Source organism: Microcebus murinus, chromosome 4 (assembly GCF_040939455.1).
Source record: "Microcebus murinus isolate Inina chromosome 4, M.murinus_Inina_mat1.0, whole genome shotgun sequence".
NCBI classification, from domain to species: domain Eukaryota; kingdom Metazoa; phylum Chordata; class Mammalia; order Primates; family Cheirogaleidae; genus Microcebus; species Microcebus murinus.
The window spans coordinates 67,980,175-68,005,456 of record NC_134107.1 but is presented as its reverse complement, the minus strand read 5'-3'; the positions used below and the strand labels follow the sequence as shown (position 1 = coordinate 68,005,456).

The window sequence follows — 25,282 nt, the reverse complement described above, 5'->3', positions numbered from 1 at the left end:
TTTTAAGTTAATAAAAAGTAACTATGTTTCTCATTGGTCATTTGTATTTCTATTGTTTCTTTAGGGAAGATACTAACATACTCTCCATTAATTCATCACCACTCAACACAGTAGTTAACACATTAAAAATTCTCAACGTGTAATATTTTGGTCCCCCTTTTTATGTTGAGCTAAAACAATCAACTAAAGTGTATACATCTTTGTTGATGTGGGATGCTTGACATTTAAAAGTATATATATATACTATGTGATCATTTGGTCTTTGAACAATTCAGTAATTAATTCATTCTGCAAATACTTGTTAAATAATTACTGTGTATCAACACTGTGCTCAGATGGTCTATTTTATACAACTCATACTTTCTAGGATCACATAATTTGATTAAAGAGGAAAGATCAGAGCACACAAAAGGTTAATTTGTAAGGTGATTCAACCTAATTGCCTATATTTTCTGTGTTTGTACCCAGACTATTGAGAACTGCTGGAGGAAAACACAACTGTATTAGTGCTATCATTAATTCATAGTCTTCAAACTTTAACTAGACAATCAACACAGTTTTCTGTAATTTTTATGTATTTCTCTAAGCAATTATATCTTCCATTCCATAACAGCTATTTTAAAACTTCTGTACTTTCTTAATTTTTTGACCTCATTACTTCCTTCATTTTTGGTTGATGACCATTCTTTCTTGTTATGACAGCAAATTAAAGATGAGAACTCGTTTACTGTCCTGACATTAAACCTACAATCTTAGCATTCATCTCCACCATCCTTTCCTCCTTCTCTTCTAATTCAGTGGAGAAAGTCACCTCTTATCTCCATATATTCATTGATCCCAAACTATTTATTAAGCACAGTATTGGGGCTAAATATACATTGGTAAATACAACAGACATGGTCCTTCTCTTCTTGTAGTCTACATGCTGCCTAAAAGTACTTATTGCTTTCACCTGGACGTTTTTCAGTTTCACAGGCCATGTTCTCTCTCAGCTCTGGATTTTTAATATGTGTTTCCCTTTGCAGGGATGATCTCTCCCCACTCTCTTCTTGCCGTGGCTTATTCTCATCTTCCAGGTCTCATATTGGAAATTATGACCTGCAGTTATCCCTCCCTGGCTCACCCCACACATGTACCCCAAAGTAGGCAGGCCTCCTACGTGCTCCCATAGCCATGGTTCCCCTCCTAATAGCACTTAATCACACCGCATCTTTGTTGCCTTTTTTCTTGTCCTACCCTCCACTAGAAAATAAGCTACATGAGGATGAGAACCATAAATCTCTAATTCACTGATATAACCACAGTGTTTAATTAAGCCAATACTTGGCACATAAGTAATCATCAGTAAGTTTTTCTTGGTGAGTTAAATAGAAGTAGAAAATTAGTTCTACTGGAATTCAACGTAGAAATGAACTACCATAGGTTAGAGTTGACAAAGACTAAAGTGATCCTGGAAAGTAAAGAAGTGAAGACATTTCAGATGTAGGGAACAAACACAATAGCATAAAAACATCATAGCAAGATTAGCTTTCCTGTGGGAAAATTAGTAGCAGAGAAGTAAGGAATAGTGAGAAGAGGATCTATAGAATTCCTGTAGAAAATGAAAAGTAATGGACAATTTTAAACAAAGGACAATATAACAAATGTAGAATTGTAGGGAAAAAATGAGCTGAAAAATAATTGCAGAATGGATTGGAGAAGCAGGCAGGGAAAGATTGGAATCATGTCCTTTAAAGGAATTTTACAATAAAGTAGGCATGTTTAGATAAGCACTTGGTTTAGTGAAGCAGCAGTGAATAGGAGGAATACATTCATATTTATATTTACATATTTACTGAGGCTTTTGATAAAAATATAATATAATAACAATGACAAATATGTATTTTTAGAATCTCTTTGACAGGTATCATAGTGGGCTCTAGGATCCAGTGATGAATAGGTATGGTGCCAAACAAGACAGAGCTTCTAATCTTATCTGAAATATTAATATAACTGGAAAGCACAGAATCCAGGAAAGGAAGCACATATTGAAGGGAGGTTATGAGTACATTCTTTCAAGCTTGTGAGCTTAAGATGACAAATCAAATCCAATAAGGGTGTTGTAGATACAAAAAGTTTGGGCACTTAACAACACAACAGTGATAATTGAAACTAGGAAAATGGATTCTCCACAAGAAAGATTATAGAAAGAATAGGACTTAATGGAGTGTACCATGGGAAATAGCTATTATTTTAGAGAACTGAGCATCACATTTAGCATGCATCTCCAGAGTTTCTGGTTCAGTATATCTGGCATAGGCCCCAAAATTTGTATTTCTAATAAGTTCTCAGGTGGTGCAGATCTCATGTGGAGATCATTTCTATGGAACCACTGTTTTAGAGCAATAAAAGGAAGAGAAGTCAGCAAAGGAAACAGAAGAGGTAAGAAAAGTAAGAGAAGATACAGGGAAGATTAATGCAATGAAAGGTAGAAATGTAAAAGTAATCAGTAGTTTTCTGTATAATGCAAGAAAAGCAAAGGTACCTCGGACATTTTCAAAACCTTTGGAGGAAAATTCTGGATGGATGGATGGCTTCCTTGTCTGGTGGAACTGGTTTGCAGTTATGTCAACCATCCCCATTATAGAAGTAGGTGACATTAAAACATTTATGTCAATATGTTGATATGACTTTCATTAGAAAGAAAATGCTAGATATAAGTACAACTACTCAGACCATAAAGATTAGATGCATATTAGTTTCCTAGGGCTTACATAATGAATTACCACAAAGTTGGTAACATATTATAACAACAGAAATTTATTCTCCCATGCTTCTAGAGGCTAGAAGTCTGAGATCCAGGTGTCAAAAAAGATTGATTCCTTCTAAAGGTTCTAAGGGAGAATCTGTCCCATTTCTCTCTCCTAGCTTTTATTGTTTGTTGGCAATCCTTGGCATTCTGTGGCTTGCAAATTCATCATTCCAGTCTCTGCTTCTGTCATCATATGCATTCTTCCCTGTGTATTTCTGTGTTCCTTCACCCAAATTTTCTCTTATAAGAACACCTATCATTCAATTAGGGCTCACCTTGATCCAATATAAACTCATCTCAAGTTACACCTATTAATATAAAGGACCTTTTCCCAAATAAGGTCACATTCAGAGGAGCCAGGGATTAGAACTTTAGCATATCTTTTTGGGGAACATAATTCAACCTACACCAGATGCCGTGTGAGTAGACTGTGGTGTAGGGATCCAGGCAGGTGAGATTAAGGAGGATTTGTGATGTGGAAATGGAGTTAGTAACTATAGATCACTCTTTTTAAAATGTCAGATATTATAGTAAGAAGGTTGTGGCAAGCTCAGGAGAAGATCTTTTCAGGATAGGAAAGAAGAATGGTCAAAGCCAGAAGAGAAGAAAAGCATTGATGATAAAAGATTGAATATTCTAGAGAACATAAAGAGAAACAAAGTCCTACAGCGGAGGGGAAGATTTAAGTTTAGAAAAGAGAAACGATGTTTCTTCCTTTCAGCAAAGGGAAAGCAGAAAAGATAGGCATAGAAATGGGAGCTTTTGATAATAAAATAGGCATTAAAGTGATGTGCTAAAGGTACGAGTGGGTATCATGAGCTACATATTAATAGTAAGAAAAAGTTCGGAGCTGTGGCTATGATCATTTAACTAGGTGATCTGTGAAGAGATCCTTTAAGCAGGATTGAGGATATTTGGATAGTGCCATGGGAATTTTAAACATAAACACTTCTTTCAACCCCAAACTTCACCTTTTGAACCCAGAGAGAATCTAGACAATAAGAAAATAAACCTTTGGCTTTTAATTAAGTATATCATCAGTGCCCAATGAGATGAATTAGCCTCTCAAAATAAAATGAATGGTGCAGGGGTTTTTTTGTTTTTCGTTTTGTTTTTTGATATCTTTAAAGCAAAATTTCCTTTCTGAAGGGAAAGAGATGTCAAAATAATCTGTTATCAGTGTAGATCAGACCCACAGGGAATGAGCTTTTTTGTTGTTTTTATAACTGAAATGTATGCACATTTATAAGTTACCTGTGTGGGTGGGTTTTTTCTAAGATGGGGTAGTCAGGGTTCAGGAATAGATTCTGTGTTTTCTTTAATAAAAAAAAAAACATGGACAGAATGTACAGAATACCACTAGTTTCCCATACAGCAGTAAACACCTTACCTAGCAGATCCTAAATACACTCTGACAGAACCAGTCTACTTAATAATTTTGAATTGTTTGGGGAAGCCCCGGAATGCTCTCCTAATACAGTCACATAAAATAAAGTTGAACCAAGTGATTGAATTATAAGACATCATGGGGCTTAGTTCTCTATACCCACAAAGAATATTTGGGTACATTATAATCATATGACTTTTTTAAGCATTTGAGTGTTTATTCTGAGCTTCTTAAGCACAGTATCAATCTCTGCTGCCAAGACTTCTGCTTCAGGCCCCCACCTCTCACTGACACCTCCTCCTCAGCGTAGGCAGGCAACAAGAGAAAAGGGTGAACTGTGATCTGTTCATAACGTTCTCTTTTTATAGGATGAGGAAAAGATTTGGCATGGAAAAGTTTCAATTAAAGGCATTAACAGGGTTCAGACATTCCTTTGCCTATGCCTGCATCTCTTATGTTAACAAGGAATTATTATTTGGGGACATGCAAGAAACATGGAAAGATGAACCCAGCTTTATACAATGGATGTAATCCAAATATTCTGTATGTATATCACGTTTGCTGAACAGATCATTTTTAAGTACTTGGGGAATTAGGTGTTTTAATTTGACATGCCTTTTTCCTTTGCTAGAGTACTGACACTTTCACTGATTTTTTACTTCCTTTTGTGATTTGGTTACTTACATTTTTCTGTGTCAGCTTTGTTTATTACCAGCACACACAGAATATTTAGTCATATTCTTAATAGCCATACATTTTACAATAGGTAGTGTTATAATCAGAGTTTTGGGGTGAGACTTACTAAATCTTTTCACTGAGTTTATTTATAATTAACTAGTCTGCTATCACTTGATGGTCCAGGACTATTTCTTGATCATAGACATTTCAAAATGATAACCAAATCTCTGTTACAAAACTATCACTTCCCCCAAATTGGTGTTTTTGCCATTTTTACTGTTCCTTACTCAAATCTTTATAATACTCATTGCATTTGTCCTGTTGAACTATCTTGGCATATTGCATCATGAAGACACGTTTTGATTGTTAACCAGGCATTTTTGACTCATTTTCCAGTTCAGTAGAGTGGGATCTTATTAGCAGTGAATGTTCTAAGTCAGGGCACCTGACTCTTTAGTCATTTAGTCAGTCTGAAATCCAGATGATGTGTTGATTTCAAAAGTTTGTTTTCTTTTATCAATTCCAATTTAACCTTCAAGACCAACTCTAATGCTCAGCCTTTTGTTAATTCTCCACCTGCCCCTCTAAGAATTAAGTCATGCTCCCCTCACATAACACTAGTACCAGGATAGAACTCATCCTACCAGTTAAATTATGTCAAAGTGTTTAAGTATCTTGTTTTCCAACCAACTTGAGAGTTTGTTGAGAGCAGAGAATTTTACTTATCAAGTATCTATTATGTACCAATCACTATAGAATATAAATATACTTACTCCTTGATTACAGATGAAGAAATTGAGACTCAAATTTACATAGTTATGAGATGAAAGAATCAGAATGTGAATATGGCTCTGCTGATGCCCATTGCCTGCTCAGTAGTCAGCATACACTCTGTGCAGACTGAGGATGGAGAGCTAAGCAGAGTGTACTTGGGACAGTGTAGTGCCTGTACAGCTACTGACTCCAACAAGCAAGGGTCACTGTTTCTGTCCCTCACTCATTCAAAACTACCAACTTCATCCTTAAGGAGGGACTTTCTCAGAGACATGTTACTTTCCTTGTCCTCTTATATTCTTTCATTCATTCTTTCATTTAAAATATACATATGAGGCAACTATATGCCTGGTTTTTGTTCTACTTAAATAATATAAAAAAGACAAAAAACCCTGTCATCATGAAGCTTATATTTTCACCAAGGGGACACATATAAATATAAATATATATATCTTATATGGTATGTCACAAGGTAATAAGTCCTAAGGGAAAATGAAAAGTAGAGCAGGATAAAAGAGAGGGGTATAAGGTCAGGAGACAGTATTCAATAGGGAGCACAGGATCAAGCTCCTGGATAAACTGACATCTGAACAAAGTGCTGAAAGAAGTGTATTCCAGGCAGCAGGAGCAACTAGAGCAACTGGCTCTAAGGTGGGAGTATACCTGGCATTCTCTAGAAATATCAAGGCTGCAAGTGTGTTTAGAGTGGAATGAAGAGGGGGAATAGCAGGGAGTATATTAGCTATTTTCGAAGCGGAGGGAATGAAAGAGTAGTAAAAGGGAAGAGGGGATGTTGATCATGGAGAGACTTACCTATTCTAGGTCCTATAATGTAACCACCTGCCCCTGCTTTAACAGAGTGTAGGCAAGGAACATCCAGATAATTTGGGTTTAGTCTTACTGTTCAGTGGTCCTAGCCCACGTTTGTCTTCATAGGGTAGTCATCCAAAACTTACTAGCACTATCTGGGTTTAGAACATTGCTTCAGCAAGGTTCAACTACACTCACTTCACAGGAACCCACTCATGGATCATTATTTCTATAGTGTTTCTGGTCAACCCATTCCTTTACATTTATTGTGGCCACAATCAATAGCAGCTGGATAACCAGTTGCTATCATTGATTGTGGCCACAATAAATGTAAAGTATATAGTGAGGAGATACTTAGTATCCAATGCATAATATATAGTGAGGAGATACTTATCAAATGACACATGTGAGAATGAATGAAGACATGTGAGAATGAATAAAGACAAGCTTATAACATGGATACTTCCACCTTTAAATAAACATGTATCCTGGAGGTAGACAAGCTACACATTTACTTACTATGTTGAATTGACTATCTGGAGTATGGTTGGGCGTTGACGAATAAATCTTGTTTTTAAAAGCATTCATGTCTCATCAACATAAGAGAAACATTTTTCTCTCTGTAACTTCAGAAACATTCTCTGGCTCTGAAAGGGATATTTACTAAAAATACCTTGCTTCACCTTGAACAGAGTCACTAGTTAGAAAGATAGACATAAACCTAATCTCAAGAAAAAGATGTTATTCGCTTTTTAGCTGATATATTTATGTCTACAGTATCCATAGTGATTTCATTGTCCTGGTACAATCTTCAACTTCAAATGTCAACCACATACTTATTGTCTTTGTTGGACTTAACCTTCTTTATGGTGATAATTTACTTCCATAGCTCTTCTGTAACTAAGACTGTCTGTGACATTTACTGCTGGCATAGTGGATGTAAATCAGAGTCCCTAAAATTGTTTCTAACCTTCTCTTTCCAGAGTTTGGACTGACCTCTGTGCTACTGTAAATGCAATAGATTGATGTTAGCATGTGGTATAAAACTTTTGTAAATATATTTTTTAAACTCCCCTAAATTCATATAAAATAAAGTAATAGTTTTGGAAAACATGAGCTGATATGTGTTCTAAATGTCATAGGAAAAGCCAGTTAGGGAATACTTTATTTACTCTCTGATCATATTTTGCTTAATAAACAAATTTTAAATTTAAGGCAAACATAAACATTCATGGTTCTATGGATGTCAAAGCATCAATAAAGAATAACTAGCCATATCAGAAGGAAATGTAGAAAACACTTATTTTAATTGCCCTATCAATTTAAATCCATTTTCCATTTATTTTTAACAATTATAATTAATTTAACAAAACAATCATTGCATTTCAAATATAATTCCAGAGGTGTTGCTTTATAATTACTGTCATCATTTTCCAATTAACTAATCATTTATGCTATCTTAAGAGCACATAACCCTACCCAATGTTTATTCAATAAAAGCATAGTGAGAGTTAGTGTTTTTTAAAGTATTTTTCATTATTGTGTAAAATGCCAAAAGTTTTTATGACAGCTTCATCATTTGACTAGGTGTGTGGATTTTTACAAATTTCTTAAGCCAAGTATTAATAAGTTACAGAAATTCTGTCTTTAGTAACAAAGGCCTTTGATTAATATTTATCTTTTTGAGTAATTTATATGTTAATTATCATGATTTTAAAATACAATGAAAATATATTTGGTACAAGCATTATACCAAATGTGTATTCAATCATATTTTGAAAGGGATTTTTTTATCCTTATACCTTTAAGTGTTCTATCAATCACTCCTTTAATATGACCTCATAATGATTTTTTTAAATATAGTCATGCATTACTTAAGAAGAGGAATATGTTCTGAAAAATCATTGTTAGGTGATTCTGTCATCATTGTGCAAGCATAATACAGTATACTTACATAAACCTAGATGGTATAGCCTATTGCTTCTAGGCTACAAACCTATAAAACATGTCACTGTACTGAATACCATAGGAAATTGGAACACAATGGTACATATTTGTGTAACTGAACATATCTAAATGTAGGACAGGTACAGTAAAAATATAGTATAAAGGATTAAAATGGCATACCTGTATAGGGTACTTACCGTGAATGGAGATTACAGGGTTAGAATTGCTCTGGGCAAGTCAGTGAGTGAATAATGAGTGAATATGAAGGCCTAGGACATTACTATACACTACTATAGACTTTTAAAACACTGTACACTTGCATCATGAAGACACGTTTTGATTGTTTACCAGGCATTTTTGTTTTCCAACCAACTTGAGAGTTGAACACTAAATTTATAGCAATTTTTTTTCTTTAATAATAAATTTACTTTACTTTACCATAACTTTTTTCCTTTATAAACTTTCAAAAATTTTTTAACTTTTTGACTTTTCTTAATAACACTTAGCTTAAAACACAAACATAAGGTTTAGCTATACAAAAATATTTTCTTTCTTTATAACCTTATTCTATAAACTTTTATCTATTTTTAATTTTTTTTTTTACTTTCTAAACTTTTTTTGTTAAAAACTAAGGCATGAAGATACACATTAACCTAGGCCTACACCTAGTCAGGATTATCAATATCACTGTCTTCCACCTCCACATCTTGTCCCACTGGAAGGTCTTTAGGGGCAGTAACATTCATGGAGCATCATATCCTATGGTAACAAAGCCTTCTGGAATACCTCCTGAAGGACCTGCCTAAGGCTGTTTTACAGTTAACTTTTTTTAATAAATAGAGGAATACACTCTAAGATTTTTAAAAAAGTATAGTATAGTAAATATATAAACCAGTAACATAGTCATTTATTATCAAGTACTATGTACTGTACACAATTGTATGTATTATACTTTTATAGGACTGGCAGTACAGCAGTTTTCTTTACACAAATATCACTGCAAACACATAAGTAATGCATACCACTACAATGTTACAATGGCCACAGTGTTCACTAGGTGACTGGAATTTTTCAGCTCCATTATGGTCTTATGGGACCACCATTATATATGTGGTCCATCATTAACCAAAATGTCATTATGTGCTGCATGACTGTAACTCAACTCTTGTTATAATTCTATAAGTTAATATAAATAAAAAATTTATATTCCACAGTATAGTAAAATTCATCTCTCAAAATAGAAGATCACCATGTTTAAAATGATTTGATATTATGGCATTTATATTATAAAGATAATAAGGTCAAAGTATATAATCTATTTCTTTATTCTTTAGACTGTTTATAGAGATGATTCAGTTCTGTGTGTGACTAGCCTCACTATCAGTTAATAACACTAAGTGCTAGGGAGTATCAAAGTATGACAAGGTGGCCAGAGAAGAAAACACAAAAGGCAAGCATCTAGCTTCTTTTCCTTATCTTCTCTCTGAAACTCTTACATAAATATCCAATGCTTTTTCCTCATGGCTCTTGTCTCAGAATTTGTACAATTTTCTATCATCCTTATTTTTCACTCTGAGGTGTCAAGAGTATCCAGGTCTCTACCCAGTTGACTGGCAATATTTCTCTTCTCTATGCCCATGAAACAACAATGGAGATGAGGCCTAAGACTCAATGATCACATGATTAGGACTGTGTTTGTGTTTTTCCTGGCTCACATAGGATCCCTCCAAACCTTTTCCCTAATGCCATTTTTGGCCAATTACCTATCATAACCTGATTAGCTGGATAATAGCAGCTAGTTATACAGTCTTGAAATAAAACTAATGTTCACATGGGATTGACTTCAAGATCACTGCTTCATTTGCATTAATCAACAAGCCTTCAAATATTTCAAGAACAAAATATATTGAAATAGAAATCTTACTGTTATTTATTGCATTTATAATAAATTGAGGATTTATTTTTAAAAAACTATCAAATGTAGCTAATTGCATTCTCTTAAAAATATGATAATAAGGCTTTCAATTTTCTGTTCTTTTCTCATAGGTTTAGGCTTCAGTATTGCAGGAGGTGTGGGAAACCAACACATTCCTGGAGACAACAGCATTTATGTAACTAAAATTATAGATGGAGGAGCTGCACAAAAGGATGGAAGGTTGCAAGTAGGAGACAGGCTACTAATGGTGAGTGTGACTCCAGCAGAACTGTGTGTATATTTATAAAGCTTTTGTTTCCCCGTGTACGACGGTCTTAGTCTGCTTAGGTTGCCATAACAAAATGCCACAGAGTGGGTGGCTTAAACAATAGAACTTTATTTTCTCACAGTTCTGTAGGCTAGGAAGTCCAAAGTTTCAATAAATTAGGTTTTTATTTTATTTTATTGATTGATTGGAGTGAGTGAGTGAGTGATTAATAGAGACAAGATCTCACTATATTTCTCAGGCTGGTCTTGATCTCCTAGCCTCAAGTGATCTTCCTGCCTCAGCCTCCCAATGTGCTAGGATTATAGGCATGAGCCACCTGATTAGGTTTTTGATGAGGGCTGTCTTCCTGGTTTGCAGATGGCTATCTTCTCACTGTATTCTTTTCATGTGTTTTGTGCTAAAAGAGAGATCTCTCTTCTTCCTCTTATAGGGCCATCTCTTATAAGCCTACCACCTCTTCTTTTAAGGCCCAGTCCTAACATATTAGGGCCCCACTTTTAACTCATTTAACCTTAATTACATTATAAATACCCTATCCCCAAATATAGTCACATTAGGGGTTAGGAATTCAACATATGAATTTGTGAAGGGACACAATTCAGTCCATAGTAGTGACCATGGGTAGAAATAGAAAAGAAGGGAGAGCATATATAAGGGCAAGAGAGGTCAAAAGTACATGTGCAATTTATCTGTTTTATTAATATTTTCAAAGCAGAAATCTAAATTTTCACCAATTTTCTTAGATACACATAGCATAAAGATTACCTGTTATTCTTCTAATGTAATCTGTTTTCTATCAGGAAGAGCAACTGCTATTCCAAGACTGCTAGAAAGGTAAATTTTGCATAACAAAGGAAACAACACTATACACAACACCTGACTTCCAAAAATTTAAAATCTGAGTTCTGTCACATGTGTAAATGGATCCCTTTCTCCCCTCCCCTCATACAGGGTTATAGCTACTTTATTTGTCAGCTGCCCACATGCTTCGGGAGTTCTGGGCAATGATTTTCACTGACACATAGCCATCATTTCTGGACCATGAAGTTCTCTGACAAACTAAAGCAAAATTAAGGCAATTATAAGTGGTAAAGCAGGTGAAACTGTACTAATAAAACTGCTTTATCTCCATTTACTCTTGTATACCAAATCTATAATGAACATTAATAGTCAATAGCTCTCAAGTAAGGTACACTTACTTAGTCATATGTCTGCCCTTGTAAAACGGGGCCTCTAATCTATGTCTGCAAAGAGCCATTATCTCCAGGACTTTGTTGAGAAGTGTTTGTAAAGAATCAACCTACACAATCTTAACAGAAAAGTAATTTCTATGACATATGCAAGTTTTGGAGGTTGAACCCTAAAGTTTTATATTCATTATGCCCACTTCCCTGGACTCTAGAAAGCTTGCCTTTAATCTCAGTGGCCTAATTTTATAGTGTCAATGACCTTTGTAGTAAATTAGAATACTATAATATTATAATAATCTCAATACCTAACATTTACTTGGCATTCGCTATGTTTCATGTACTTTTAAAGGTGCTTTTTTGCAATGTCTCACAACAGCATATTTTATGTAAGCAAAAGGAAACTAAGGTAGAGAAAAGGTTACTAATTTGTCCATGGTTGCATAGTTAATAAGGACAGAACTAGATTTCAAATTCAGGCCATCTGGCTGGCATGTTCATTACCAGTAAGCAATACTGCTTCCTGTGCATGGCATTTGCATTAGTTTCCTTGAATTTGTCAGTCATTTCTTTTCTTTCTTTCTTTGTTCACCTTTCAGTCATTCATTAATTCCGTTGTTTAACAAGTATATATTACCCACCTACCATATCCTTTGCAATAGCCACTATTTGGGGAAGAAACTCTGTCATGAAAAACCATCTTGTCCAACTGGATGGGCAAAAAGTGCACCACTAATGACTTCAGTCAAAGTTGCAACTATAGGTTGGGGCTTCTTTACCTCAGGATACAAAATCAATGCACACAAATCAGTGGGATTTATATATGCCAATAGCAGTCAAGCCTAAAATCAAAAATGCAAAACATTTCACAAAACTATCAAAGGCAATTACATATTTAGGAATATATTTAATGAAGGAGAACTCCTATATAGGGAGAACTACAAAACATTGAGAAAAGAAATTGTAGAAGATGTAAATAGATGAAAAACCCTACCATGCTCATGGATTGGCATAATCAACATTGTTAAAATGTCCATACTATCTTAAGTGATCTACAGAATCAATGCAATCCCTATCAAAATACCATCATCATTCTTCCCAGATCTAGAAAAAAAAAATAATTCTATGCTTCCTATGGAACCAGAGAAGAACTTGTATAGCCAAAGCAATCTTAAGCAAAAAGAACAAATTGGGAGACATTAGTCTGCCAGACTTCAAGCTTTACTACAAGGATATAGTAACCAAAACAGCATGGAATTGGCATAACACAGAGGTATAGACCTTTGGAACAGGACTGAGAACCCAGACATTAAACCATCCTCATATTGTCATCTAATCTTCAACAAAGCAGACAAAAATATACATTGGAGAAAAAAATCCTTATTCAATAAATGGTGCTGGGAAAACTGGATAGTCACATGTAGAAGACTGAAACTGAATACACACCTCTCACAAAAATCAACTCACGATGGATAACAGACTTAAACCTAAGATAAAACTTTAAGAATTCTAGAAGAAAATGTTGAGAAAACTCTTATAGTCATTGGTGTAGGCAAAGAATTTATGAGGAAGACCCTCAAAGCAATCACAGCAGCAACAAAAATAAATAAATGGAGCCGGGCGCGGTGGCTCATGCCTGTAATCCCAGCACTCTGGGAGGCTGAGGCGGGCGGATCGCTCGAGGTCAGGAGTTCGAAACCAGCCTGAGCAAGAGCGAGACCCCGTCTCTACTATAAATAGAAAGAAATTAATTGGCCAACTAATATATATATAAAAAAAAATAGCCAGGCATGGTGGTGCATGCCTGTAGTCCCAGGTACTTGGGAGGCTGAGGCAGAAGGATTGCTTGAGCCCAGGAGTTTGAGGTTGCTGTGAGCTAGGCTGATGCCACGGCACTCACTCTAGCCTGGGCAACAAAGTGAGACTCTGTCTCAAAAAAAATAAAAATAAAAATAAATAAAAATAAATAAATAAATAAATGGCACCTGATCAAATTAAAAAGCTTCTGCACAGCCAAGGAAACTGTCATTAGAGCAAAAAGACAACTTACAGAATGGGAGAAAATATTTGCATGTTACACATCTGATAACAGGCTGATAACAAGAATCTATATAGAACTTAAGAAAATTAACAAGAGAAAAACAACCCCATCAATAAATGAGCAAAAGGCATGAACATAAACTTTTCAAGAGAAGACAGAATAATGCCCAGCAAACCTATAAAAAAGTGCTGAACATCTCTAATCATTAGATAAATGTAAATGAAAACCACAATGAGATATCACCTAACACTAGTGAGAATGGCCTTTATCAAAAAGTCCCAAAACAACAAAGGCTGGCATGGATGTGGCAAGATTGGAACACTCTTTCACTGCTGGTTGGGCTGCAAATTAGTACAACCCCTGTGGAAAGTAATTTGGAGATTTCTAAAAGAGATAAAAATAGAAATACCAGCAATCCCACTACTAGGCATCTACCCAAAGAAAAAAAGACATTCTATAATAAAGACATCTGCACTCGAATGTTTTATGGCAGCATGATTCACAATTGCCAAGATGTAGAAACAGCCCAAGTGTCCATCATTACATGAGTGGATTAATAAAATGTGGTATACATACACCATAGAATACTACCCAACTACAAAAAACAATAGTGAATTAGCACCTCATATTATCCTGGATAGAGCTTGAGCCCATCCTTCGAAGTAAGGTATCACAAGAATGGAAAAACAAGCACCACATGTACTCACCATCAAATTGGTAATCACTGATCAACACTAAGGTGTTCACATGGAAGTAATATTCACTGGGTGCCAGTCAGGTGGGAGGGGGGCAATTGAGATGGGTGAACTCGCAACTAATGGATGCAGAGTGCACTGTATGGGGGAAGGGCACACTTGTAGCCCTGGCTTGGGTGAGGCTAAGGCATTATATGTGACCAAAATGTTTTTACCCCCATAATATTCTGAAATTTAAAACAAAGAAAAGAAAAAGAAAAAGGATGCAAAAAATACAAAAAGAATCTCAATTATAATCCTGGGTCATCTCTAAAAATGAAATAGAAATTCTGAAACCATTTTTTGTTTGGTTGGTTGGTTTTGATGTAAAAGTTGGTTCTTATGATATTGTTTTATCTTCTGAAATAGAAAAGTTGTTATTGGGGTATAAGACCTGAATACCTTCTCTCTAGAATATAAACATTATTACTTGAAATGTTAACTTGGGAATAAAATAAATGTGACAACCAATTTCTACACAGTGCTAACTTGAGAAATGAATAGACTATTCTGATTCTCAAGTCATGACAGTCTTAGTGTGACGAGTTTGACCTTCAGCTTGCTCTGTAAGAGCTTGTGTATAGATAGCTTTTCTGGTATTTCTTCAAGTGCTGCTATTGTAAAATCATGCTAAATGTTATGTGCCGATTTCTTGAAGTTTATGTTTAACTTTCTATCTTTATTTTCATATTCTTGAAAAAAAAAAAAAACTCAGTCCAAACAATACTGTCAAAGGATTTTCCAGGCACCACACTATTTTTCCATTACCATTTTCTTGATATTCATTGGCAACATAATGATTTCAAAAATAGCTGTGACATAATCCTTAACTGTTTTGAGTTTTAAAGCATAGTGTATTTAAAAAAAAACGAACCTTCAACAATAATAGGTCTCTCCTTTCTTATGTAAGGAAAACATAATTAGTACTTCCAAGGCAACTGCCAAGCTGAATCTGGAAATGAAAGAAAATGATTCATTTTATAATGCTCTGTAAGAAAAATAACCCTGAAAGAAAATAAAAAAAATCACTGAAGCCACAGTAAAAGAACAATTATCTTGCTTCAACCCAAAAATACTTATTAATGCTCTCCTTCTGTCATTCCTTTCTACCTCCTCTTCCCTTTACTACCCTACATTCATATCCTTTGTATCCTCCTCCTCTTCTATGTTCCTCCCTCAAAGGAAGTACAAATGATTTAGAGTCTATGATGCACCAGCTGTACTGAACTCTGCATATTTTTCTCTAAATATACTATTCTTTCTAAAGCAATTTGCACCACTTCCTTCTCTCACTTCTTAGGAAAAATTCCATCCTATATTATTCACTCAGAGTTCTGTAAGTAAACTGGCCTAAAATGAAACTCCATTAATTTGTTTAGACTTTCAATACCCACAATTTAGAAAGTCTTTCAGCATCTGTCCTATACTGGGAACACAGTCTTTTTTTTTTTTCCAAGAGTCTTAGTAATAACCCTTTCAGTTTCTCAAATAAATTAGCTATAATGTTGGGTACCACCTGAATCATACCATATTTATTAGGTATTTTTCCCCCAAGAATTCCTTATATCTCAGAATTGAAAAGTATCTATCTTAAATGTCATCTTATTCCAACTCTCATTTGGTACATTACAATCTTGTGGAAAAGCAACCCTGTGAAGCAGTGCCTTCCTTCTGATGGAACCCCTCTAAGGATGGAGAATTTAATTCCTCTCCAAAGCTATTCATTAGGTAATAACCATCATTAGATTTTTTTTCCTTAAAATTGTGTTGAAATATAGTTTCCTATAATTTTTCCCTTTATTCATAGCTCTGTCCCTTGAAAACAGAAAGGTAAAAACTAATTCCTCTTCCACATGTTTGAAATAACTATGTCTTACCACTTTTCCACTTCCCAGATTTTTAGGATGTTTCATACATTTTCTCTTACTTTTCCAGTAAATTTTATTGCACATTCATTTATCTTCTGTAAGCAGATTAGACTTACAAGAAAACTTCTTCAGATTCCTTACAATCTTATTCCCCACTTTAAAAGACTGAGGTAATATTGTAGCATCTGACCTTTGCATTTATTCTACTATAAGGAAAAATTTTCCTATCTCTCATCTTTGCAATAACCCTCTTAGTGTTTTAAATGAGATGACTAATGTCAGACTCTTGTTTTATGGGTTACCCAAATATATGGTATATGTTCTCTTACCAAAATTATATACATTTTAATTTCCTTTGCTACTTGGCATTTATTATTCTCTAGAATTTAGTTTTGGTTTTTTATTTTGTGGAGTGATAGTGATATCTGATTTTTGTGAATTGTACTAGTAGGTTAGTATTATAGTTTCAGACTGAAAAGATTATCTCTTGGCCTTTAATTTCAGAGATGGTCAGAGGTTAACGGCATCAATAATTTTCAAATTCTTTCATATATTTTCACATACTGGTTTTTATTATGCCCTACCAAGGTGCTACATAAAGCCAACTATATTATAAAATGCGATCTTCTTCCCCTTTTTCTATATAATACTGGAAACTTAGAATCCAAGATCATTTGATTATCTTCTCTACAGGAATAGCATTAGTTGTTAGTTATCAAAGCTCCTTGTTACATTGTAAATTAAGGTTTAAAATCTTAGTTTCTTTTTTTCCATAACCTCTGCTTGACATCTGAAAAAAATTGTCAGAGAGAGAATATTTGCACCTTTTACAGATAATGAGTCTGTATGTTTTCTTTCCTTAAAGGGAAGTAGTAGATGAGGGGAAAGCTAACAAAGACATTGAAGTCAGGTGGAAAAACATTGGATTTAGAGATGGGAACACTGGATTTTAGTCACAGATAGCTAGTACTTACCCTATCTAATCTACTCTGGCCAAGTCCTGTACATTTTTGGTCTTCTGTTTCGGGCTCTATACCATACTAGCATTACATTAGATTGGCATTTTCCAAAGTGTGTTTTAAAATATTAGTCTCATTCATATGTCACATGAAAAGGCTCTGTGACCAGATTAGTTTCAGACATTCTGCAACTTGTACCTCACCCCTCTTGTAGATTCTCAATAAATTTTAACATATTAAAAAGTCTGTAGAAAAAATAATTTTATGCTTCATATGGAACCAAAGAAGACCCCGAATATCAAGAGCAATTCTAGGCAACAAAAACAAAATGGGAGGTATTAATATGCCAGATATCAAACTATACTACAAAGCTATAGTAATTAAAACAATCTGGTATTGGCACAAAAATAGGAATATTGACCACTGGAACAGATCTTAGAATCCTGATATAAAACCATCCTCATATAGCCATCTAATCTTTGACAAAGCAGACAAAAACATACGCTGGGGAAAAGAATCCCTTTTCAATAAATGGTGCTGGGAAAACTGGATAGCCACTTGTAGAAGGCTGAAGCAGGACCCACACCTTTCACCTGTCACAAAAATCAACTCACGCTGGATAACAGACTTAAATAACTAAGGTATGAAACTATTAGAATTCTAGAGGAAAATGTTGTAAACACTCTCCTAGACATCGGCCTGGGCAAAGAGTTTATGAAGAAGTCCCCAAAGGCAATCAGAGCAGCAACAAAAATAAATAAATGGGACATGATCAAACTAAAAAGCTTCTGCACAGCCAAAGAAACAGTCAGGAAAGTAAACAGACAACCTACAGAATGGGAGAAAATTTTTGCATCCTACGCATCCAATAAGGGGCTGATAACTAGAATATACTTAGAACTCATGAAAATCAGCAAGAAAAAATCAAATAACCCTATTAAAAAGTGGGCAAAGGACTTGAACAGAAACTTTTATAAAGAAGACAGAAGAATGGCCAACAAACATATGAAAAAATGCTCAACATCTCTAATCATCAGGCAAATGCAAATCCAAACCACAATGAGATATCACTTAACTCCAGTGAGAATGGCCTTTATCAAAAAGTTTCCAAATAACAAATGCTGGCATGGATGCGGAGAGAGAGGAACACTCCTACACTGCTGGTGGGACTGCAAATTAATTCAACCTCTGTGGAAAGCAATATGGAGATACCTTAAAGTGATACAAGTGAATCTACCATTTGATCCAGCAATCCCATTACTGGGCATCTATCCAAAAGATCCAATGACACTCTACAAAAAAGACACCTGCACTTGAATGTTTATAGCAGCACAATTCATAATTGCAAGGCTGTGGAAACAGCCCAAGTGCCCATCAATCCAAGAATGGATTAATAAAATGTGGTATATGTATACCATGGAGTACTATTCAACTCTAAGAAACAACGGTGATATAGCACATCTTATATTTTCCTGGTTAGAGCTGGAACCCATACTACTAAGTGAAGTATCCCAAGAATGGAAAAACAAACACCACATATACTCACCAGCAAACTGGTATTAACTGAGTAGCACCTAAGTGGACACATAGGTACTACAGTAATAGGGTATTGGGCACGTGGGAGGGGAGAAGGGGGCGGGTATATATATATACATAAGAAGTAAGATGTGCACCATCTGGGGGATGGTCATGCTGGAAACTCAGACTTGTGGGGGGGAGGGGGAAAAGGGCATTTATTGAAACCTTAAAATCTGTACCCCCATAATATGCCGAAATTTTTTTAAAAAGTCTGTGAAGTCCTGCAGTCAAAAAATTGATTTAATTTTGAATAACACTATAATTTTAAAATCTCTTTTATCATGGAATCCTTTTCTTAAAGTAATACTTATAAAACATCTACAACTAGTGTTCAATGGACTATACTTTGGGATGTTCTATGTCTGAGCATCTCTTATTTTATTCCAAAGTTAATATGCTATGGTAAGGACATCAAATAGATTTAGGGACTATAAATAGAAACAATGCAATTTTCTGAATGAATGTTAGTTGTGAGGATCTATATTATTATTATTATTGGCGTATTTTTAAAATTGCCTAATTTCATCCAAATATCAATAATAAAATCTAATTGAAGACAATGCAAATATATAGACATTATCTGAATAATGAACAGGAGGACTTTGAAGTATATTTATTCATTGCTTATACCAATCTTAGATGTCTTAGAACCAAGAGCTGTAATTCTCTGGGCATGAATCTTTCTTATTTCCAACACACTGCCTTCATCTTGAAAAGAGCTTTTGGCTATAGCACCTCATTTATTCATAACCTCCACCCTTGATTGGTAGTTAGGGCAGTCATTATTGTTATTCTTATTTTTCAGAAGAGAAAGCTGGAACTCAGATAACAAAGGGATTTCCAATATTATATAATCAGTAAATTGTGAAATTAGGTTCAGATCCAGATATTGATGTCCTAAAGTCAAATTCCTTTCACCAGTTTACTCAATCCCTCTGATTCTCAATTCTGGTTACAGATGTGAATTTCATGTTAAGCTTTCAAATACTATGCATACCCAGTCCTCAATCAATCCTGAATAATCAAATTATAATCTCTGGGACAGGGGCTATGCTAAATTTTAAATTTTTTGTCCGTTTGTTCATTTGTTTTTCAAATGAATCTAATATGCAGCCAGGTTAAGAACCACAGTCCTTCTTTGACCTAACCACATCTTAGCCCATTCTGCTGCTGATGCTTCTCCTAAGGATGATTTTGGTGGTAATGCTCATTCTGTCAAGCCAGTAGAGTGTCATTTTGCAATATTTTGCAATGGCCTGAAAAGCATTTAGAATAGTTTACCCTTAAAACTCTGTCCCCTGCAGTTAGAATCACTTCTGGAACACTAGAAAAAAATTTGGATATTTACTTCTTAGACTGCCTTCTAATTTATCTCAAATGTAATAGGTTATAATACAATGCAATTGCAATGACATATTTTATTTTAGGGTTAAAGCCTTCTATTATATCCTTTCTTATATATTTATACATAGTGTAATAATCCTGTTTACAGAATTTGTTCTACATGTTTCATATGTCAGTGTCATTTTAAAATTCTTTTAATCACATACCCCATCAGTAAAACACAAAAGTTATCACTAATATATACATATTTCTCTACTTTAAATTGTATATGTATATCACTATACTAATATGTTATTTACATTTTAAAACATACATAAAAATATACTATAAAGATCATAGTATAATATAATATAGTAGTATAATGTAATAAATATTAATGGAAGTTCCAATGTTTTCTTCCTGTACCCAGTGGGTTGCCCTGAGGTTCACACTATACTGTCCATTTTGGTGATCACTGAAATAGAAGAAGCTTGAATCAATCAAAATATCATTCTCACTTGTTCTCTCCCTTTATATGGAATAAAAGGTTAAGAAAAGGATCATTGATTAATGAAGTAAGAAAAAATTCACATTGTTGGAGCTTTGATTGTATACCTTATAAACTGATGTAACCCAATGCTCACATTCTATACCTAGCTTTTCATCCTTATATCTATCCCATGCCTGGCACAGAGAAACTATCCACTAAATGTATGTTGTTGCTTGAATGACCTTCATTGCTATTCTCTTCCTTGCTGACTTAACATAAATGTAAAATAGCAACTCAACATAAATGTCTCATTCTTCCTATAAAACAAAGAAAACTTTGATCACTTTTCTTTGGTATACTGCAGTCCTTATTTATTTAAAACTATTAAGTTTTTTGTTTTAACATTTATTAAGTGCCAATTATTTACATTGCATCAGGTAGGGAAATACAAAACTGAAAAAAATCTAAGCAATTCACCTTTGTGAAGGTCATTCTAGGAGGGGGGAAGAGATAGTGTAGGAGTTAAATGTTATACAAGGTAGGGGGTGATAATTTCCACATAGGTCTAATTATGATTGTTTGATTTCTATTTGTATACTGTTTAACATTATACAGAATCTTTTCAAGTTTATGGTATCATTTTCTCATAAACACAAATCAACAAATCAGTATAATTCCCATTTTACATATAAGAAAATGAATTCCTGGTAAATATGTTAACTGACTTAAATTCATGAAACTAGAAATTGAAACCAGATCTGATTCTACATTTAAAATCACTCTCATTACAACAAGTTGCCTTTATTGCTAGAAACACAAAGTTTAAATAATATATGGCTATTATTTCTAATAAATCTAAGTCTATTCACTGGGCATAAGAAATTACTTCCTTCTTTCTCATTTTGATTTTCATTACTCACGAGAGTCTGCTATATGTGTTTCATAATGAGGCTACTGTATTTAGTTTCTGTTCTTTCTTAAAGTTTTTTATTTTGCTCAAATAGATTAAATTTTGTTCTAACCATAACTATAATAATACATACTCATTTCTAAAAAGATGAAAAATAAGAAAATATAATCCAAATATAACCATCACTAACATGTTTTCTATTTTTTTTTTTTTTTTTTGAGACAAAGTCTCGCTTTGTTGCCCAGGCTAGAGTGAGTGCCATGGTGTCAGCCTCACTCACAGCAACCTCAAACTTCTGCCTCAGCCTCCCGAGTAGCTGGGACTACAGGCATGCGCCACCATGCCCGGCTAATTTTTTCCATATATATTAGTTGGCCAATTAATTTTCTATTTATAGTAGAGACGGGGTCTCGCTCTTGCTCAGGCTGGTTTTGAACTCCTGAGCTCGAGCAATCCTCCCTCCTCGGCCTCCCAGAGTGCTAGGATTACAGGCGTGAGCCACTGCACCCAGCCTGTTTTCTATTTACTAATATTTATTTTAAAAATAAATTTTATTATGACAATTAATTTCAGTATACTAGAGAGATTTAGTCCTTGGTTTATGCCTATCATTTCCATAGCATTGGCATTAGTGCATTGGATTGGTCCCCTTTTTAATTAATCTTGCAATAGGATCAACTATCTTGTTTCCTTTTTAAAAGTTAACATTAGAGTTTGTGCTTTTGTTTCCAGTGTTTCTAGAGTCCTACATTTCCTTGCACTATGTCTTAAGTAACCTTTATGTTCCTGATCATCTCCCAGTTTGTCCCACCATGATGACATTCCTGTAAGAACATGGAAAGGTCAGCATCTCACCATCTGCACATTGCCTGCTCCTCTTTATTAACACCTTCTCATGCCCCCACACCTCCTTCCTTTCTATTATCACACATACATTTGCTTACACTCATTTGAATTCCCACAAAACTTGCCATGCACCCTTCTTGCAAGTCTCCTGCCACCTATATCCTCAGCTGATTTGTTCTTCTTTGTCTGCATCGAGCTCAATTTCAATGCTCCCTCTTCTATTTGAAAAAAGGAGTCCTCTCACCTCCAGCCTTCTTTCTTGGCCTCTTTCCTATTGCAAGCACAGGGCTAGGCTGCACATATGTCCCCCTCTGTGTGGTGCACCCCACAGAGAGCACTTCAATCAAACTCACATGATGTTTTTTTGAAACCAGGCCAATTGCTCTGTGTTCACCATTATAGGCAGATACTTGATACAAATGGGGGGGGGGGCGGTGGAGGAGACAATAAAAAACAATGACAAGAGCAACTAGCCAATCAGCGTAATGTCCCTTCTCTCTGCATACAATCAGCTCCAGCTGTAGGCTCTTTATCTCGGGAGTTCATAGGATAATGCACACACATAATTAACCCAAACAAACTCACTTTTGTGAAAAACATTTTGAAGACTTCAGCACAAAAGAGCACTTTTTGGTCCAAATCCCATACTATTCTGAATTTTTAAAAAGATAAACACAGAAGCTTCATCAGCAGTACCCTAATTAAACTCATCAGTTCACAGATGTTTACAGGAAAATGATCAGCGAAAATTTTCACCAAGAAATCCTGTTTCCTGGAAGAGAAATGGATGATGACAATAGTAATAGTGATAAAAGCTAACATTAATTAAGTACTTTAATACACCTGCCACTTTACATAGGCCAACATATTTAAATCAATAACCTTTTCAGGCAGTGACTATTCTCATTCCTATTTTACAGATGTCAAAACTGAGGCTTAAAAGGTTAAATATGTTTCCCAAAGTCACACAGCTATAAAGTGCCAGGATGCAAATCTCTGTGTGACTGCATTTTCTCTTAATCACTTTATTCTGCTGCCAGTATCATAATACCACCTGTTCTATAACTAAAATCTATATAAATTTTTCAATACTTAGTCACCATGTAGAAACTAACTGAATTACCACTGTTTTAAACTACCACTATTATCCCCCCTAGTATCCTCTCTTTCTCCTCTTCTCACCTCTACCATTTCTTCAACTTTTGCTTGCTGGTCTAAAGATTTTCCTAGTGGTCTGAGAGTCTGTTATCAAAGTCACTCTCTGAAAACGCACTTGAAGGTAACATTTTCTGGATCATTTCACTGTCCACCTTAAAAATAACAAAAGGTTCAATTTAATAAGCAGTAGTCACATCTCTCTTTCACTGATAATCTAATGAGCTGTGTACCTTCTGTACCCTGGGGAGAGAGACAATGAGCCCTTGTCAGAAACAGAGCTTTGGTGCCACTTATAATCTAATCCAGTTAGTTTCTAGCCTTCGGGGTCTTTTTTCTTTTCTTTTTTTCCCCGTTTCTCATCTCCAAATGGTGTTTCTCTTCTGTTTGTTTTCAATATAGATGTTTCAGGGGGCCATGGTTACAATAGTCAAAGCCGCCTTACTTGATCTTTTTTTTAGAGAAAACACCCACGTCCTTACACATTTTAAACCATTAAATATGAACATTACTTGTAAATATTTGTTATCTAGGCACAAGTGGTACTGCCCTAAAATAAGTAATTAATCAAAGACATTAAAATGTTGTGAAGAGACAGTAAGATATATTAAGCTACTTTCCATTTTATTTATTTATTTTTTGACTAGTCAGTGTATTAGGATAATGCAATCAATATACTGTCACCACTGGATTAAGCAAGAATTATAATCATTACTCAAGCTTTTATAACACTTTGGAATTCATGTTACTTTTATATATAAACTTGGAAGGAGACCTTGTTCCCTTAAAGGGAGAAAGAATGGGTGATTTAAGCTCTAACTTTGAAAGAACCAGTACATAATTACAGTCTCATTTTCATATTTTAAGGAGGCTTGTGATCCAACTGATGACTTTGCCAATTGGAGACAGAATAATATCTTTGTTTCAAGTTAACTTCCTTAAGCACCAATATTTCTCATCTGTAAAATGGGCCTAATTATTAGTGTCTACCTCATGGAGCTATATTGAAGATAAGCTGTATGACTCATTTCAACATATATGACATAGTACTCCCAAAATATATGACATATATGCTACATAAATATTAGCTATTAGTAGTAGTAGTATAGCTTTTATTTCTCTATTATTAAGAGCTGCCATTATCAAATCTATTCTCCATACCTGTAGTGCCTGCATTCTCCCTGTCCGCATGAGTCTATTTTTCTATCCATTCATTCTACAAACAGCTGTATCCTATTAGACTGTGGGTTTTATGAGAGCAGGGAATTTGTCTATCTGGAAGAAGCAGTATGGCTAAGTGATAGAGTATGATCTCTGGAGCCCAGTGCCTGGCTTTGAATTCTTCCTTTACCTCTTATCAGATTAATGACTTTGATCAAATTTCTTAACATCTTGGAGACATACTTTTCTTATCTATAAAATGAAGGTAATTTTAATAGCTACCTTAGAAGGTGTTGTGTAGGTTTCATTGTGTTGATAGATAGGAAACATTTTAAAATAATGTTTGACATGCAATATGAGCTATATAAGTGTTTGCTATGGTTATGATTATCATTCTTATTGTTTACCATATCTCTAATACCTAAAACAGTACCTGGTA

General features: G+C 34.7%; 1 protein-coding gene across 20 annotated transcripts in view; it reads left to right on the top strand.

Annotated features, from left to right (window-relative positions):
* Positions 1–25,282, top strand: part of DLG2 (discs large MAGUK scaffold protein 2) — a 1,870,454-nt gene that overhangs the window by 1,393,216 nt on the left and 451,956 nt on the right. For all 20 annotated transcript variants that reach the window (XM_076002367.1, XM_076002386.1, XM_076002368.1 and 17 more), the window contains one exon: positions 10,434–10,570. In XM_076002367.1, the coding sequence (XP_075858482.1) occupies positions 10,434–10,570 (137 nt within the window). The remainder of the gene's footprint in view (positions 1–10,433; positions 10,571–25,282) is intronic.